This window comes from Mytilus trossulus, chromosome 3 (assembly GCF_036588685.1).
Source record: "Mytilus trossulus isolate FHL-02 chromosome 3, PNRI_Mtr1.1.1.hap1, whole genome shotgun sequence".
In the NCBI taxonomy this organism is placed as follows: Eukaryota; Metazoa; Mollusca; class Bivalvia; order Mytilida; family Mytilidae; genus Mytilus; species Mytilus trossulus.
This window is the reverse complement of record NC_086375.1, coordinates 23,588,735-23,608,566: the sequence shown is the minus strand read 5'-3', so window position 1 is coordinate 23,608,566 and position 19,832 is coordinate 23,588,735. Positions and strand designations below refer to the sequence as shown.

Below are 19,832 nucleotides of genomic sequence, written 5' to 3'. Positions count from 1 at the left end.
GTCTTATTTGTAGAACGTGAATTCTTCTTATTTTCATTATTTTATTGTTTCTGCAATAAATTGAAACTTTAAAAAAATATTCTTTACATTTAAAAAGCAAAAATTTGAACTAAATCAATATTCTTAGTATTCTATAGTATATTTGGACATGAAATTCATCTTCAATGTCTATTTTACCTTTTATCTCAGATTTAATTGATGGTGGTAGAAACTGTAATTTATGTCTGAGAATACTGGCGTGTATTGTTTCTGTTTCTAGTAAATCATGAGCCCCTCTTCTTTCCTTTTCCTACAAATATATAAAAAAAAAAACATATTTTAAAATATCCTTTTCAACAATCTACTGCAAACAAACAACAAATTACCTATTTTCCCCTTAATTCTGCAAACTGACCTGTATTTCTAACCTTGGTTTGAACAAACAATTTTGAATAATTTGCTTCAATGAGCCAAAAAATATAAAATATAAATTTGTGCTTATTCATGACTGTTTTGAATTCTTATAGATGATTTAATTAATCATGTTAATGTTGCTACAGTATTTACAAGTATATTTTTCTGCGTTTCGTAGTATAGTAGAAAAATAATGTATTGCAGGGTTCATCAAGACTAAGTGATGTCACGTGACTGGTTTGGTTTGGTTTATTCTACAATTCATCGGAACAGCAAATGCAAAACATATTTGTTGTGTTATTTTCTAGATTTATATACTGTGAAATACTTTAATTCATGGGTATCAATTTTCTTGGTTTGAGCAACATTTGCATGTTCATGGGTTTTTAAATTTGTGGATTTTAGTTTTCTTAAAATTAAAATTGAAAAAGTTAACCATAAGAAATGAAGGTTACAAATTGCCTGGATTGAAGGAAATTGCAAAGTAAACATTGCATACCATATAATCATATATGTTATGATGGTATGATACTAAACCCCTAACGGGAAGGATTGTGCCTGATATTCATATGATGAAATCATAATCTTTCAATCAGTTTAATTGAAGTCTGGAGCTGGCATGTCAGTTAACTGCTAGTAGTCTGTTGTTATTTTTGTATAATTGAAATTTTGTTTATTTTCTTTGGTTACATTTTCTGACATCAGACTTGGACTTCTCTTGAATTGAATTTTAAATGTACTTATTGTTATGCGTTTACTTTTCTACATTGGCTAGAGGTATAGGGGAGGGTTGAGATCTCATAAACATGTTTAACCTTGACACATTTTTGCGCCCGTCTCAAGTCAGGAGCCTCTGGTCTTTGTTAGTCTTGTATTATTTTAATTTTAGTTTCTTGTATACAATTTGGAAATAAGTATGGGGTTCATTATCACTGAACAATTATATATTTGTTATGGGGCCAGCTGAAGGACGCCTCTGGTGCGGGAATTTCTCGTTACATTGAAGACCTGTTGGTGACCTTCTGCTGTTGTTTATACTATTGTCGGGTTGTTGTCTCTTTGATACATTCCCCATTTCCAATCTCAATCTTATTGACCTGTGTAAATCGTTGTGAACAAACTAATTAACCCAGATCAAGGAATTGTATATCTAAACAATTCCTTGCCCAGATAGAGTGATCAACGGATTACAGACCATTATTAGGCCATAAACATCTCATCTACAGAAAACAGTAACATACATGTAAACAAATGCTGTAAAAGTATCTTGAATTGTAAAATTATGCTTATAGTTGCCAGGTAACTACTATTATAGTATCTCAGATTTCAAAAATATTCCCTAGATCATATCAGTAGTCAAACCTACATGGGGATCTTTCCATGTCTTTTATTTGGATAATGGTTGTTTTATTTCGTTGGACACTTAAATTCGTGGATGTTGTCATCCGCAAAAGCCACGAAAATTGGTTCCCCACAAATAAAAGTACTTTCACAGTAGTTTTGAAGTGTCTAATTTGTATTTGGTATACTGGTCAGTCAACATGTTGAGTATGTTTGGTATATCTAGTATGGTATAGTAAATATGTATTATTTTACATGGCATGATATTTACATGTACATACCAGCTCATGCATGGAATCAATCACTTTGTCTATATTGACAACATCTTTATCCAGAAATCCAAATTCTTCATACTTCATGCGATCAGCTGCAAGAAAAATCATTCAAAATATTAATGAAGATTAATGTCAACAAATTACAGAATATAACAAGCTAAGAAATCTAACACAAAGCAAATAGTCATATACTGTCATTTTTTTAAACATCATTTTCTTAAACATACAGACATACCATCTGAGAAAAAAGTCATGAATTTTAATTTGTTTCTAATTAATCAGTTATCAACTTTTCATGTTTTGTTTTAATATAATTACATTTTTCAGGTCTACAATTAAATCAACTTGCAAAAGTTCTTGTCAAGCAAAGTAATTTAATTATCATATATAAGTAATTCTATGCATTCCTGTTCATTGCTGTTATTTGTATATTACCAACAAAATGTGTTAAAATCTTGTGCCCTTTTCAATATTTCCATACTATTTTATGTTTTATAATTTGGGGTTTCTTGCTATGTTTTTGTTTGTATTCATCAGACATAGTACATGTTATAACATTTTTCAAGTTACACATTCCTTATTTTAGCTAAATAATCCAGTGAAGACAACTTTCACTTTCCTGTACATGTGTGACTGCACACATTTTATTACATACCAGAAACTTCAGAAAGGACCGATTTATCAATTTGACAGTCTTACATGTATATATACATTGTATATGATTTTAAAATATTTTTCACACTGTTCTGCAGTGGATACATGTCAACTCGTACTTTCGGCAACTCGTACTCAGCCAACTCATACTTCTACCAACTCGTACTTCTACTCAGTCGTACCCAATATTTTTTTAGCATTATAATATAAGTTTTCTACGTTTATATCCATAGATATGGATATTTTAACTCCTTGAAGTATCCCAGTTTACCCTGAGGTAGATCCATAGAATATGAAAAGGATATTTTTTACTGAACATTGCGTTGAACATGTCTTAGTTTTTTCGTGTTAGTAGAAAATATTTTTAACATTATAATGCTTCATATTTTATTATTTACCTACTGATTTATCTACTGATAGGATTTATATCTAAAAAAAAATCCTCAAGTGTCAAAGTGTGCTCGATCCTTAGAATATTTGGAGAGATTTTTTACTGAATATTGCCATAAACACGTTGTTTGTTGATGTGTTAACACTTTGTTTTTTGTTCTTTTTTTATATAAGTATGGCAGTCAGTTCGTTTTCGGTTTGAATTGTTTTACTGACTATGAGGTATGGGTGGGTTTTGCTCATGGTTGAAGACTGTACGATTACCTATAGTTGTTCATTTCTGTGTCATTTTGGTCTCTTGTGAAGAGTTGTCTCATAAGCAATGATACGAGATCTTCTTTTTTATATGTCTTATTTCGTATATTGAATGCATTTCTAATAGTTTTGAAACCAGAAAGCATATGCATGTATAAAGCAAATTGCAAAAGATTTATATATTTTTTATTAGATACTATAATCAATAACAGATAAGAATAACAATACATTAAATAATTTGATTTATCTGAATCAAATTCATTTCATATAACTGTTCATCTCAAAAAGTTTACATGTTCAATAAATGTTCAATACTGTTCAATCACATAATTAACCATTGAGCGGTTTTCATTCAGAAAACGAAATGTCTTTTAATCCGCAGACCGACCGTTCAACAAACCACACATTCGGATAAGTTGACTTGCGGTTAAATCCCCGTCTCTATACTGCTACCTGCTGGTTGGGATGGGTCTGAATGTTGGAGGATAGCTGTCTCTACAATAGCACCTGCAGACCTGAAGACATCTTGGCGAGCCTGATTTATTAGCCTGAAATATGAAGAAATAATGTAAAAATGATATACACAAGTACTAATTAATGAAAATAATAGAATAGGTAAAAAAAAAACGAAAGTTAATTATAATCTGTTTTTAATGAAAAATGTATACATTTTGACACTTGTCTTGCGAACATCAACATATTTTTGGTTGATCTAAAGAATAGCTGTCTTGTCTGAGTCTGAGTGGTGGTTGCTTAACGTCCAGTGGCAAATATTTCATTCATGTTCAGGACAACTGTCTCATTCATAATCTGATTCTATTTATTGTATTAGCATTGTGTATGATTGAAGGAAAGTAAAATAGAAATACCTGAGCTGTAATCTTGACTGCTGTAACAGTACTAGGGTTTGCAGTATGACAGTGGGATTTACGACCAGCAGTAAAGTTGTCACCTTTCTGTAAGACAGTAGCAAAACAACTGGTTGTCTTGTTGCGAACTGAACACCACCAGGTTGTTGAATCACCTTTCTGTTTTTGAAATTAATAATGAATGCTTTATTAAATATATAAAAATTAGTTATTGTCATTTTCATACATATGTAAAAAATAAAAATCTCATCAACAATTATCTGATGGGTAAAAATAGCATTACAAATATCTGATCATACAGGACAAATATATATCAGGGGCGTAGCTACCCGGAAGCACGACAGTACGTGCATCCACGTCATTTTCACAAAAAAAAAAAAAAAAAAAAGAAATGAAGAGAGAGAGAGAGAGAGAAATGAGTTGTCAATTGGAATCGGACAGCGACGCGTGATGATGCATGTATTATCTTAGACTATTATGATTATAATATTTGTTTAATGTCGGAGACTGTTGGTGTCCTGGATATTAGTTTGACAACCTATAGTTACAAGTGTTGATGAAGCTGTTCGAGTCATGCAGAAAAGATCGTGGCTCCATATACACTTACACGCAGTTGCGTGTACATTGATTCGGCATGCAAAAAAGAAATGGCAAAATCCAAATTTATAAATTGAATGTTAAAGGAAACAACTATGTTGTCAACTTTTTAATTAATAAAATATATCATTAAATAACGACATTTGGTTTCAAAATAAAAAAAAATTACAAGATCAGGAGGTAACTTTTACAAGATTTGAATTTATATTCAGTCTAAGACATGTAGTTTTGGAGAATATTTCACAGTGTACAGTTCATCAGTTTGAAATGAGATGTACCAATCGGCATTAGAATTATTAGATCCCTTCGATATCGTTTAAATATGCAGAGGCGAAGTGGTCGACAAACTACCGGAGTCAATCCCCCTGCAACCATGGCCAAACCATTATTGGAAATCAGTCTTATTATTTTTAGCGTTTTTAGACCATATGATAAGGGAACAGGAAAGTGGAGTCACTTCAAGTATTATCTTCTTTGGGCTGTATCTGCTTCATCATAATGTAGGAAATATCACAAATCTCAATATTGTCTGAGACATACGAAACTGACCTGTCATGTAATTTTGACGAATTCAATTTGGAAGGTCGCTCGATGCCATGACAGGTCAGTTTCGTATGTCTCAGACAATATTGAGATTTGTTTTCAATTACATATGTAGTACCGTGACTGAAAGATCTCCATCATACGCGTACGCTGGTTTATAACATCTCTCGAGTGCTACCATACCATGATGGAGATCTTTCAGTCACGGTACTACATATGTAATTGAAAACAAATGTACGATCAACAATGAACAACGACAGTTACATAGCATTACTGCATATTCATCGGGATTTCAGTGTGAATATTGACAAAGTAATAGAGAAGTTTCTTTCTTCCAAGACCCAAAGAGCAGATTTTGGACAATTTTGAGTAAATTCTTATCAAAAATATGAGTTGTTTATTTGTTATTCTATTCAGAAGATTTATTGAAGAAATAATTCATGGAAGCCATAGATTTGTTGGAAATTTACACATGGCCTGGGCCGTGATATTCGAATTTTATCCTGAGCGTTAGCTTAGGACAAATAAGTTAATTTAAATACTGAAGCGAGGGTTGGTATGCCGTGTGTGGAGCTGTTCTTTTTTACTCCTTGTTAGATCAAGCTCAAATATTCTCGTACATCTTTAACTTGCATTAATTATTTCGTTAATAACCGCTAGAAAAAATATGTTTAATTCTCAAACCCAATATTTCCGATTTTTAATTTACATGTTTTCTCGTAAGCTACCGTCAAATCCAAAATTGACATTTCGTAATGAAGGAGCTGCCATGTTGACTCCCTGAATCAAAGACAATAGAATAGAAAACCTCAGAATTCCATTTTAATACAATATTATACGAACTTCGTTGGTTACAAACAAGTTTTTATTTTTGTGATATTGACTAAATATTGTTTTTATACTGCAACTTAAATTAGTATATTGATGTTTTTTTAAATCGTAACATAAATATCAAGCTTATTTGCATCCCTTAAGGTTCATCATAACAAATGGACAAATATGGCCGTATTTTTACCTCAAGAACTACTCTGTGTACAGACTTACCTGTGCTGTTTGAAAAGTTTTAATGCCTAGCATCCACTAGATATATAAAAGTTAAATGCATTTTGTGTTTAAGAAAGATAAAATCTTTCTTGGTTTTTGCTGGGCATTTTTTTTCCTTTCTTCAGAAGGTGCAAAAATAAACAAACACCTGCATTACTTTGATACTGTCCACTCACTGACTCAGATAAACTCTTTAACTCACCTATAGTTGTGAAGATACCTGGTGTCCAGGTCAATTAAGGACAATGAAAACAATACAAACCGGTTTTTTACCTGAGGGAGCATCTCATAGTTGTTCCACAACTTAGTCAATTTTCACACCTTTTGCATGAAGGAAAAAAAATGCCCATCAAAATCCAAAAGAGATCTTATCTTTCTGAAACACAAAATGGATTTAACTTTTTTATATCTAGTGGATGCTAGGCATTAAAACTTTTCCAACTTTACAGGTAAGTCTGTACTCAGAGTAATTTTTGGCATGTAAATACAGCCATATTTGTCCGTTTGTTATGATGAACCTTAATGAACCCCTCATTGTAGAGAAAGTGTTCCATGATGAAATTGACATCAGAACTTGCTTCCACGTCGTTTCTTTCTAGCTACGCCCCTGTATATATATATATATACATGCTTATCTAGTTTGAATTGTTTTACATTGTCTTATCGGGGCATGCTGACTATGTGGTATGGGCTTTGCTCATTGTTGAAGGCCGTACGGTTACCTATAGTTGTTAATGTTTATGTCATTTTGGTCTTTTATGGATAGTTGTCTCATTGGCAATAATACCATATCTTCTTTTTTATATTATCATCTTCAACTAATCAGTACAATTAAAACATACTCAATATTTTTGTAGCTTATCAAAAATCAGATAATTATCTACACAATATAGAATGGTCAAGAGAATATTTACTATAAAACCTACCTTTACTGTGTAAGTATATCCATCTACATCAACCAGCTTACGCTTTCCTCGCTGAGAAGCACCATCTACAACTGAGTATGTTGGCTGATCAATAGCATCTGTAAGTTGATCTGGTAAGGTGTCATCTTGAATAGAACTACACAATTTATATATCGAAAGTCTGCATGGAACATGTGGAATACAACATAATACTTTTTTTCTGTTATATATTTGACTACATACAATGTAAAAGGATATATATAAAATTACAATTATACTTCAATTTTAAAAAGATAAAAGATATGATAACATTTAGGAAAGGGCCCTTGTTTATTTGCAAATACACGGCACAATTACGATGGTTAAAGAATGTTTAAGGTAAGTGGGCTTAATTTCTACAAACAAATAAAACATAAATCAACTTACCAGTTTCACATAGACGATGCTGCCAGTTGTCACATGTGTCACATTGAAAAGCATCTTGTCGAATCGTAACAGTCTTCTTGCATACATTACAACGTGGACGAACCATGATTGCAATTGAAGATGATCATACATTTCACCATAGTTTATATATTTTTTCTCTAAGCTTGGTTTTTACAACATTTAAGCCATGCATTTTCTTTTAGTTTAAACATATTTATTTATAGTGGATTGGGAAACAAGTTTTGCAACTTATTTTAATCCCTTTCCACTTTGCGGGTGCGAGTGCTGCCTTGTAGCGGCATTAGCCTACTCTTTTTCGAAATCTACAAGGGTGTCTTTAACGTGCAAGAGATATGGCTCTCTCTTAACACGGGTCAGCCAGCATTTTCTTTTCGGTGAGGATGGTGATTGTTTAAGTATAAATCAACGGCCTTTGATGTTCATAGTGCCGCACTTATACCAATTTTTTGTTTTCATTTACTTCTCTCTGTTTAAACTACTTTTAACCAATCCATTCTATTTTTGTAGGTACATGTTATCCACTAATGACCACTGATTAGCATATTTGTAATAGTGACATTTTTAGTGGTCTTGTGATGTTTGTGAATATAATTTTATATATGTGTTTTATTTTATGAAATAAAAGTTACTAAAAAAATCTAAATAATTTATTGTGAAACCATTGCTATAAAAATAATAAAAGTCAGAAAATAAATAATAAAAAGATAGCAGTTAAATCTTTTAATAAATTGTTTTAATCATTTAATTAAAGTGTTAGAATTTATTGTATAGAAACTGGTCTCTTTATATAATGTGAATTATCTTTACATTGTTATGCAAATGAGTTTAGTCCGGGTATAGATTTCCCGCTAGTCATGCACGCTTGGTTATTGTTTTCGTTTTACGGGTAGATATTTATCCAGTTAGTTCGCTGCTGAAAGTTGACGGGGTTGGATGTTCTTTTGTATTGAAGATTTGTCCAAAGTCATGTGGTTGTTATAGTTGAAAATATCAGGTATGTGTAGGATAATTTCTATTGTCGGGTTTCTGTATTTTTCGGTTTGATATAGTTCATTTAGCGCGCATTTGTCAAATTAGTTCTAGTAATGCGAGATTCGCTATTATTGTTAAACTAACACTTTATTGCATGCATGTTTCTTATTTTTACAGTGAATGCACATCCTTGACGCACAAGTATGAGTGGTCAGTGAGCCTAAAATCCATAATTTTGGTATGTGTATATTAATGTTTTTTAAAAACATAATATTTTAGCGTGAGCGTATGTTTTCCATATTTCTGGTGAAATGTGCATGTTAATGTGTAAATGTTTTCTATGTTCTATTTTTATTCTATTACATTGAAAAGTATTTCCAAATTAAGAAGAATTGTCATTTGGACCGTTTTACGATAAATAAATACATACAGTTTAACATGAGCGTGAAGAAATAATTCATTGTTTACATACAGTGATTGCCGACACCTTTTTGTCGAGAATACTAAGATAATTATATTTTACTTAGTTTAATACATGTGTGCAAATCATAATTGCACGAGGAGGTATATTTTTGAGTTATATATAATAGTTTTCATGTGTATTGCGTGATAACAGTAATATCGATCGTATGTACTTATTGATCATATTCACGGGAGTATTCGACCTGGTGTATTTTTAATGATAAAGTTCCGAGAACATTTTCGTAAAGTTAAAGTTATTTTCTTTTGATAATTCAGACAGATTAAGAAAATATGAGAATTAAAAATGTATAAATACTTTGTTTTATTGTGCATTGTGTTATGTAAATGCGTTTATATATGTTGAATGTTATATTTATGATTTTAATACAGATATTGGCAGATAATTATAAGTACCGATTATCAGGTTATCTGCATGTTGATATCATAAAATATCAGCTGCGAGACATAATATGAAGCTTTTTGTCGAGTGAGCGTAGTGAACGAGATCAAAAAGCCTTCATATTTTGTCAAGCAGTTGATATTTTACATTATCAATATGCAGATAATCTGATTATCGATTTATCAGGCTATATTTGCGTGTTTCAGAAGTGTTTTCTTTGTTTCACCAGCACACAAAAGATGACTTGATAATTTCGGGTCAAAGTTATTAACGTCCGTTCAAACATTATGACGTCGCTGATATGTCCGGGTCAAAGTTATTAACGCCGGGTCAACGTATTTGACGTCACAAAGACATGATACGGAATAATATTAAGATCTGAACAGAGTCATACAGACAGTGGGACGACCGATAATTGTATTTATTAAGTTTTGTAGGGCGTTTATTTCATTATATTGAATACGTCTGGTGCCAATAATAAAATTATCAACTTTTACTGGATTGGTTTTGTTAGCCACATAACACCCCGTTACATATTGTGTACTCATAATAAACGATTAGCATTTTATAAGCTTATTTAAAACAATTATGATTGAATTTTATTAACAATGAAAGTTGTTTTTTTATTTGTATTTTGCTATATAATGATATACGAAAGAAAGTTACAATAACTATGCATATAAACTTGATAAATTATATCAAATAAAAAATGGTTACGAGTTGGTAAAAGTAGGGTACCGAGTTGGTTGAGTACGCGACTTGCCGAAAGTACGAGTTGTCGTGTACCCATCTGCAGTTCATTGACGGACTTTACCTAGCTCCAGAAGTCTCTCTACAGCAGCATTGACTTCTGGCATCAAATGCTTTGCAGACATGATGATATTTTAAATGCAATTAAGGACAGTGATTTAAACTATTCAACTTAAATTTTAAAATTACGACTCCATTTTTCAACAAATCTGTTGTCAATGAATCACCTCCAAAAATGAAGATTTTGTAAGGGGAGATAATAATCGAGCACCTGCAATTACCGTAAATGTTCATTATATATATGATTGTACTTTCTTTAATGCTGAAAGGCTGAAATTTTTGCCTGCAGATATTTGTAAAATGAAAAATACTATGAGCTTCTCTAATTTAATGAACAGCAAAGATAAATTTATTCTTGTTGGCTTAGCCAAATTCTGTAAAATTGTAATGTCAATTTATAAATGATATTTACCTTCCCATTTATTCATGCATTTGTAAATATGTTTGTTATAGTGTTGTACTATCATGCCTCATGTGAGGCCTTTAGTGAAATAAAATGTTTCAAAAATGTTTCAATGTTTCAAATAGGCCTATTCATGTCTGAAAAATTGGACTTCAGCCGGTGGGGTCCTTCATCGGACGTGTTTTTTTTTATGAGTCAATCACTCCGTCTGCCTGGCCGTCCTTTCATCTGTCCGTCCGTGTGTCCATCATAAAAAGATGGTACTTGATTTTGTAATCTAAAACTTGATTCAACTGAGCTTTATTACATTTCTGAAGGACTTTGTACTCTGAACACATTGATGTTATCCCTTAGTCTAACTATAAGCTGTGGTTTTTTTTAGGGTTTTTTAATAAAGCTACTTTGTTAGTTTTGGTTTCATCCTAGCAATTGTTCGTTTGACTTTGATATTTTCTTACCCTTTTTTGATTTACAGTGCATATATTGATATTAAAGAATATTATAGTAGCCATATTTTTAATAACGATGGATTATGAGTAATGTTTTGGAAAGTTATATGTCCCATGCATCTAGTTTTCTTTTCTATTTCCCCAGAGACCTTCCAGTTTATACACTGCTATACAATCAAATGTCGGAGGATATTTTGAGTTTTATCTTTGACGTACGGATACATTTAGTTTGTACGCTGACATATCCTTGAAACGTAGTACTACATGGAATCCTTATTTTTGGTATCCATTTTAAGTTAAATTTTCAAAGTTTTCTCTTCTTCAATATATCTTGTCCAAACATGTTTCCAGTGGCGGATCCAGAAATTTTCATAAGTGGGGGCCCACTGACTGACATAAGAGGGGGCCCGCTCCAGTCACGCTTCAGTGATTCCCTATATAAGCAACCCCCCCCCCCCCCCCTAAATCCGCCTCTTGTTTCCTTTTAAAGAAGTAATTGAACTTTTAAAAAAGCTAATTTTTGATTCTGGAATAATTCTAAACTATGTTAAACTGAAAAGAAACATATGACGAAAACTAACCAACTTTATGGGTTTAGTCCTTCTTACACGATTTAGGTTCAAGTTACTTTTGCTTTTATTTACTGTTTAAATTAACCCCCCCTCTCATTAAAATTAATGAGAGGGGGGGATGGTTAATTTAAACAGTAAATAAAAAAGTTAGTTGTCATCATACATTTCTTAGCGATTTCCCAGAATTCAAAATTATTCCAGATTGAAATATTTTTCTGATTCTAATTTTTGAAATCATGCAAGTAGTTACATGTATTGTCATGGAAGTTTACTAAGTTAATATACTAAAACTAATTCCCTTTTTTTTTTAAGATGTTTAATAAAAAAAAAGTTATGAAAGTAAAAACATAATTTTAAAAACGGATGACCGTGTGAGCGTTCCGGTATCGCCTAGATTTCCAATACGTAATATTCGTTTTTTTTATTTTACAGCGGATGACCGAGAGGACATTTCGGTGTTTTGCTATCGCCTCGATTTCCATTAAGTAATATTCGTTTTAGGTTTTTAATCGATCTATATTAATGATAACTACGCGGATATTAACGAGTGCAAAATGGCATTCCTTATTGTTATAAATACATCTCTTCAACGAATACCGATAAAGATATTTTTGTTTATAACATAAATTATTAATATGAAAATGTTGTCATTAGATATAAGTAAAAAAATCATTGATAATATTTATAATCATTGAAAACGCGAACACACAAAATCGGAAAGAAAAAATACTTCGCGTTTTCGCAACGTTGTCCATTTCGCGTTTTCGCGTTTCCACCCTTCATATTCTATAGGGCGAAAACACGAAGTCGAAAACGCGAAAAGGCGAACACGCGAAGTCGAAAAACCGAAATCGGAAAGAAAAAAATATTTCGCGTTTTTGCGTTTTCGTCTTCGCGTTTTTTTCTTTTTCGACTTCCGCGTTTTCGCCCTATAGAATAAGAAGGGCGATCCGAAAATGCGAAATGAAATTAACCGGCCACTATACAGAGCCTTATTTAGAGAGCCTTATTGAAAATTGGTGTAATCCAAATGAGTTACTCTCTCCAGAGACATATATATGTATATATGTCTCTGCTCTCTCTAAATAAAGATATTATTAGTATACATGCACTTGTACTTCACTATTCTCCACCATGCACTTGTACTGTACTATTATTACATAAGTAGAAAATAATGATATACAAATGGATGAAAATTATAGATACATTAACTGTTATATGAATATAATATATAACAACAAACCAGTGTATACTGATTTGTATCACTACAATGCAATAGTTATTACTACGAAGTTGAATTTCCTGTCATTATTTATCATTCACGCACGAACTTGTCTCTTAAAAAAAAATGAAATTTTTCTGTAAATTAACCTCAGTTTCAGGTATAGAGGTGTAATTATTTTCTGTGACAAGTGCTATGTTTTGGCCATCCGCAAGACCTTGCGGTCATCCGATGTTCAGTACTTCAGTATTTTGATTAGATTTGTGTAATACACACATTGGAGATTCTTTACATGTTTAAAAATTGTTGAGTGCTTTTTAAAAATTGTTGTGTGCTTTTAAGTAAGTATGACAAGTAAAAATCTATATTCATGCAAGGACATTTAACTGTTGAGATAAGAATTCATATTTGAATCAATAATATACGTAAGCGTCCCAGATATTGGACATTTTACTTCCCTGTTCAAATTTCTTTCTGTCAGCATGTTCATGGTAAGAATGTTCAAATAATTCAATTGCACATTTATTTAATTAACCAAAATCAAAATTTTATTAAACTCTGGCAGTAGTATATCAATACATAAAACAAGAAATCCTTGAATGTTTAAAACAGAAAGTAAAAACATAATAAATGTTCAACACAAGAAAGGGAAAATTTACTTTATTTGATATATTATTCTGACACAGTCCAAAAATTTAAAGAAGATACTACACTCTTTTTTTCTAGATATTTTAATTTCTCAGTGTCACTCCGAGAATGAACTTCAGGTTAGAAATTAAGAGTCTTATAATGTCTCTTAACTTGATCATTCGGTGCAACTTCATTAATACCTGGGTGGACTCTCCAAGATTATACATAGAGTAGATGTGTGACTGATAATTTTTTGTTGTTCGTGGTCTCTATGCTTTTGATTTTCAAAAATGGATAAAATATCATTTAAGTTAACCATCATTTCAGATATGACCTATTTGTAGATCTGGTAAAGCTGATAATTTTTGCTGTTTGAAGTTTTCTTATGCAAACATACCTTTTGTTCCCAAAACAAAACTAAAAAGGAACAAGAATGTGTCCATAGTACATAGATGACCCATTACCATTATCTATGTTCAGTGGACCGTGAAATTAAGGTCAAAACTCGAAACTTGCGTTTAAATTGGGAAGATCATATCATAGGGACCATATGTACAAAGTTTCAAATTGATTGGATTTCAATTTTATCAAAAATTGAAAAACTACCCTGACCAAAAACTTTACACTTTGGTGGCCTCTACTAGCACTTTCATTTGCTATGTTTAGTGGACCGTGAAACTGGGATCAAAACTCTAATTTAACATAAGCATAAGAAAGGTTATAGCAATGTGTGAACTAAGTTTCAAATCAATTGGACTTCAAAAAAACTAAGTACATCAAAAACTAACTTGACCAAAAACTTAAATCTGCAGTGGGACAGACAGACAGCCAGACGAAAGAGCGACTGAACAAACGAACGGACACAAAGACCGACCAAAAATAATGCCCTCTTCTATTTTTAGATATGTAGTACTTATTGATCAATTTTGCATTTTAGAAATCTATCTTTTCATTATAGTTTTATAGATATTACGGATTCCTTTAAGGAGTCAACTGATAATTTTGGATAGCTGCACTTTTGAAGATCTTGTCTTGCTGATTCCTTTTTTTCTTTTTCTCTTTTTACAGTTTCCTTATAATATATAGCCATAGCATAGGTTTTGGGACATGAAGAATCTATTCATAATACTGATTTCTTAATACAGTAATAATTTTCGGCAAACTATTTGTTATATAACCGATTCACTCCCAGCATATTCATATTAGAGAGCTTTTATCCATATATTTTAGATGTAAAGAGAAAGAAGTAATGGCCTCATCAGTCAAACAACTTTGTACAATTTGCCATGACGATGGAATCTCCAATTCAGCAGTCATCTGGTGCACAGAATGCGAGGTTTTATTTTGTGCAGACTGTGAAAAACCTCACAGCAAGTCACATCTGTCTAAAAACCACAAAACCATGTCAGCTGATGATTACCAAAAGTTACCTAAATTCATGCAAGAAATAAGTAGCCAGTGTCAAGACCACAAGAAGAAGATTGAACTTTACTGTTCTTTCCATGCCTGTCCATGCTGTGTTCAGTGTGTCACTGATAAACACAAGATGTGTCAAGAAATGAAACCTTTGTCAGATATACTTCAGCAAGTCAAATCATCTGCCTCAGTGCAACTTTTTGAAAAAGATTTAAAGATTGTGAAGGAAAACATAGATACAGCCATAAAGTATCTGCAAACCAGGATCACCACCACCGATACTCAGAACACCAAAGCCATTGAGAAAATACGGTATATGAGGAAATCGATTGATGATTACTTAGACAAATTAGAGCAAGACTTACTTAATGATTTAGAGTCTAAACATTCACAGCTTAAATCAAACATGGCCAGTATCATACAACAAATGGAACAGCGAGCCAGTCAGATAAACCAAATGCAGAGCCAGTTTTCCGAAACGACACAATATACTACAGAGCTACAAAGGTTTATTGGTCTAAGAGAGATTGAGAAAATTACATCACAAACGACAAAATACATAGAAGATTTAGAAAGTGGAGACCATTTCATAGAAAAGAATCTAGAGGTCAACCTTTCATCTGCTCTACAATCAATTTTACAAGATGTCAATTCATTTGGAAATATCAATATCAATACCACCCTCTCTACTCTTAAAATAAAGGCTGGAAGAAAAGATCAAGCCCAGCACTTGGTTCCAAAAGTTCCTGGAGTGGAACAAATAAAACTATCTTTGTTGACAAGACTGACAATTCCAAAAGATATAAAGTCTTTAAATATGATTGCCTGTCTTATATTACCTGATGGTAAATTTATGATAATTGATAGGAACAATTGCCAACTACTGTTGTTCAGTAATGATGGCATTTTTATCAGAAAAGTAGTAACATTCTCAGAGAGTCCATATGATGGTTGCCTTGTCAAGAATAATACAGTGGCTGTTACATTAGGACGAGAGAAACAGACAGTACTGGTAGATGTAAATAGAAATAAAATTATCCAATCAATTAAACTTTCTCACAACTGTTATGGAGTAGCAAGTGATGGTAAAACTTTGGTAATCAGTGATAGTGGCAGCCGGTGTACTACAGTGAATCTGAGTGACATGTCTCATACAATCTTAGTAGGAATGAGAGGAGTGTTTCGTATTTCATTATTCCAAGGAAATATCTATGGTACCAATGTCAGTGGAAATGAAGTCTGCTGCTACAAAGTTACAGGAGAACCTCTGTGGACATTTCAGCATCAAGACATTGCCAGCCCACGAGGACTTGCATTAGACAAAAATGGTTTTGTTTATATAGCTTCTTCTGGAAACAACAGTATCGTAGTAGTATCACCAGATGGTAAGATCTGTAAGACAATACTATCAGAGGCTGATGGAATCAAACAACCTTATGCTATAGACATCAACAGAGAAACTGGAGTGATGATAGTGTCAAGTCATATAAGTGGTGAGAAAAATGAGAAATCATATCAGACATGTTTTGTTTATAAAGTTTGAAATGCTCTTTTATTTTATTATTTTGAATAGAATTGTATCTAGACATAGTGTTTAATCATTTCAAGGACATTTCATTTTCCTTATTAAGGCATATAAATCCTAAATTATTAAAATACATATTTGTTCACTATCATATATATTTTTATATTTATAAACATTTTTATCCTATTTTTCCGAACACATAACATATTATTCAAAAAAGGAAACAGTAATAGTATGCATCAAAAAGACTTTCAGTTTTTACCTTAATGCAAATCAAATAATTTAAATGCCTGAGACTATGTTCGTATTAAGCTAAACTGGTTGTGGTGTAAATATTTTCGATACTGAAACTAAACTTTACTATGTTAACCTTCCTGTCAAGACAGTGCTCACTCTGAAATGTCTCGCCTAATTTTCTTATGCCTGAATTTATGTTGAAATAGAAATAAGTAGAAGTGGTATGCAAATTAGACAAATCTCCATCCAAGTCACAATGTATGAAAAGTAAACAATTATAGGTCAAAGTACAATAGTCAGAGTACAGCCTCGACACAAAGCATTGGCTAACACTGAACAGCAAGCTTTAAAGGGCCATAGAAAGACTAGTGTAAAACAATGCAAACAGAAAAACCAAGACTAATCCATACACAAAAAACAAGAAAGGATAAGCACTTGTGAACCACAACAACCGACAACTCCTGAACAACAGGTGAAAACAAATGCAGATGAAAGTCTTTAATGTGAAGGTTTTACTACTAGTACTTAAACTTTCACATTATCAAGTTCAGAGCCGAGTGAGTAAAATAAACCAAGCCAGACAGACATTACACCCTATAATCATTATATTCCCCAAATATAGTGGTCCTGTTGCTTGCAGTGCCTGACATCCAACCACAAAATCAACATTGAGCAATGAGCCATGAAATTGAGGCCAATGTAATATAATCACAGCCAGGCAGACATGGCTCATTGTTGAAGGCCGTACGGTTGTTAAGTTCTGTGTCATTTTGGTCTCTTGTACACAGAAGTCTCCGGCATAGGCAATCATACCACATCTTCTTTTTTATTTGTACAACTTTGTTTGTTCTATACACTAAATACAATAATTGACCTATTGTTTATAATATCTGAGATCTAGATCAAACCAAATCAAAAAGTGCATGATAGGTTCTTCTTTTTTTCAAAGAATAGACACGATAGATATGGGATCGGTACAATCCTGAAATCCCGGTTCTAGTTTTGACAAATCTTTATTTCCCGGGCATTATAAGACAGTATGCCTTTTTGGCAAAATATGTTAATTTAAAATGATTGTGTACTGTTAAAAAGCTAGCAACCAGTCAGTCAGTCTGTTGTGTATATTCTCTGATTTATTACTACAAATGTATAATCTAGTAATTTCAAACAGATTATATATCATCCCTAAAAGACTGGTCATACGTTGGCTAGTTTGAGCTCAATAGAAGGACAGACATTTTTTGTCAGTTACTTGGAGTATAATATAGTTTTATTATACTTCACGTTAAAATTCCACATATTGATTGGCTTATACAGTACTAGTGCAAGGACAAGTAGGAAAGCTATCAGATGTGGAGTGACAATAGTTGGTAATTTATCAGGAGTGTTATCGATCTATGAGTTTGACTGTTCCTTTGGTATCTTTCATCTCTCCTTTTTAAGCAGAAACCAACTAGAATCTATTTTGACTCTTCTATGTCTGTTACACAAATTCCGTATTAACAACTTTCTCTTTCTTTCTTAGAAATGTAAAGGCGGTTGAAACGCAAAATGCAGTATGTATTGTGTAATTCGAGGTCAATGTTTGCTCACCTGCTCCAACAAATACAAGTATTGTTATTATAGTTTTGTATATACAGTTATCAGTGTCTTTCATATTGATTCGTAGTTTTTTTTTATCATTTGATTTTTAAGATTATACCATGTAAAATATTGTACAAGTTATAAGTGAAATTTAGCCTGATTTTTTACAAATTATAATGTGTACAGGAATATTTTGGATTACAATGTGTACAAAGTCAAAATGCAAATTATAATTTGTACAGTTGTTTTGTACACATTATAATTTGTACAAAATAATAACCTGTACACAACATATGCATTAATTTTATTTCAATATACTTGACCAGATGCTTATAATAGTATATAAGAAACAAACTATGAACAATGACCAATGAACCACGAAAACGAAGCCCATTTTAGACATTTTGTCAAAATATGTCGATTTTTTGCAATTTTCAGACTTAAAAGCGTTAAGATAACTTTGGCCGCCATCTATGATCCGAAATGATTGTAACCAAAAGATTCCAATTTCGATATAGAATTCGTCAATATCAAAACTGTGATGCTTGGTCTGTTTCGGTGTTGTGTCGTTGTTCTCCTCTTGTATTTAATGCGTTTCCCTCGGTTTTAGTTTGTTACCCCGATTTTGTTTTTTGTCCATGGATTTATGAGTTTTGAACAGCGTTATACTACTGTTGCCTTTATTTGGATAGTGGATGGCGGCCAAGGTTAAATATGCCAAAAACACACGAAGATTGTGAAATATTTTGACCTAAGTTGACTAAAAATACAAATAGTGTTTATTTAAGCGGTCAAAGCTTTATTAATTTTTAGGGGAGGTGCCAAAAAATATATTTTTGTCTTAATAAAATTATTACAAGTATTTCTGTATGGAATATCTTGTACAAACATGTTTCTTTTTTAAGAAGTATATGATCTTTTAAAAAAGCAAATATTTGATTTTGGAATAATTCTAATCTATGTTAAAATAAAAAGAAATGTATGATGAAAACTAACCATCTTTAGGGGTTTAGCCCTTCTTGCACGACTTAGGTTCAAATTTCCTTTGCTTTATTTCTGTATAAACTAACTACCCCTCCCCTCTGTGTCTCATTAATTTGGTTTATTTTCATCATAAATTTCTTATCAATTTCCAGAATTCAAAATTATTCCAGATTCAAATAATGTTTTGTTTCTATAATTTAAATCATGCAGTTCTTCATCTGCCTTAATGGGTTACATGTATTGTCATTAAAAAGGTAGAAACACGCGTCTGGCGTACGTAGTTATAATACTGATATCTTTTATAACTATTGACTACGTTATACTAAAACTTATTCAAAATTGATATTTTTTTAAAGATGTTTGATGAATAATTAAAATATGAAAGTTGTTTTAATTGAATGTCAAAAACAATATTTATCAGATTTGTGTGATTACACACATTGGAGATTCTTT

At 32.0% G+C, this 19,832-nt stretch overlaps 3 protein-coding genes across 4 annotated transcripts in view; 1 reads left to right on the top strand and 2 right to left on the bottom strand.

Moving 5' to 3' along the window:
• The window catches only part of LOC134710676 (myosin-9-like), a 47,014-nt gene extending 36,498 nt beyond the window's left edge, over nt 1-10,516 (bottom strand). For both annotated transcript variants that reach the window (XM_063571062.1, XM_063571063.1), the window contains exons 1-3: nt 10,362-10,516; nt 2,016-2,101; nt 178-289 (exon numbers count right to left, since the gene is read on the bottom strand). In XM_063571062.1, coding sequence (XP_063427132.1) covers nt 178-289; nt 2,016-2,101; nt 10,362-10,422 — 259 coding nt within the window. In that variant the 5' untranslated portion in view covers nt 10,423-10,516. The remainder of the gene's footprint in view (nt 1-177; nt 290-2,015; nt 2,102-10,361) is intronic.
• On the bottom strand, nt 2,920-9,419 carry LOC134709297 (uncharacterized). Its single transcript, XM_063569462.1, has 4 exons — nt 7,693-9,419; nt 7,288-7,412; nt 4,178-4,336; nt 2,920-3,856 (listed from the first exon to the last, which is right to left on the bottom strand). Exons 1-4 carry the CDS (start codon nt 7,796-7,798, stop codon nt 3,758-3,760), a joined length of 489 nt encoding a protein of 162 aa, XP_063425532.1. The 5' UTR covers nt 7,799-9,419; the 3' UTR covers nt 2,920-3,757.
• Nucleotides 10,517-13,438: 2,922 nt separating the features above from the next.
• LOC134710553 (E3 ubiquitin-protein ligase TRIM71-like) lies at nt 13,439-16,592 on the top strand. Its single transcript, XM_063570923.1, has 2 exons — nt 13,439-13,494; nt 14,864-16,592. The coding sequence occupies exon 2, from the start codon at nt 14,883-14,885 to the stop codon at nt 16,590-16,592; it is 1,710 nt and encodes a 569-aa protein (XP_063426993.1). The 5' UTR covers nt 13,439-13,494; nt 14,864-14,882.
• The last annotated feature ends 3,240 nt before the right edge of the window (nt 16,593-19,832 follow it).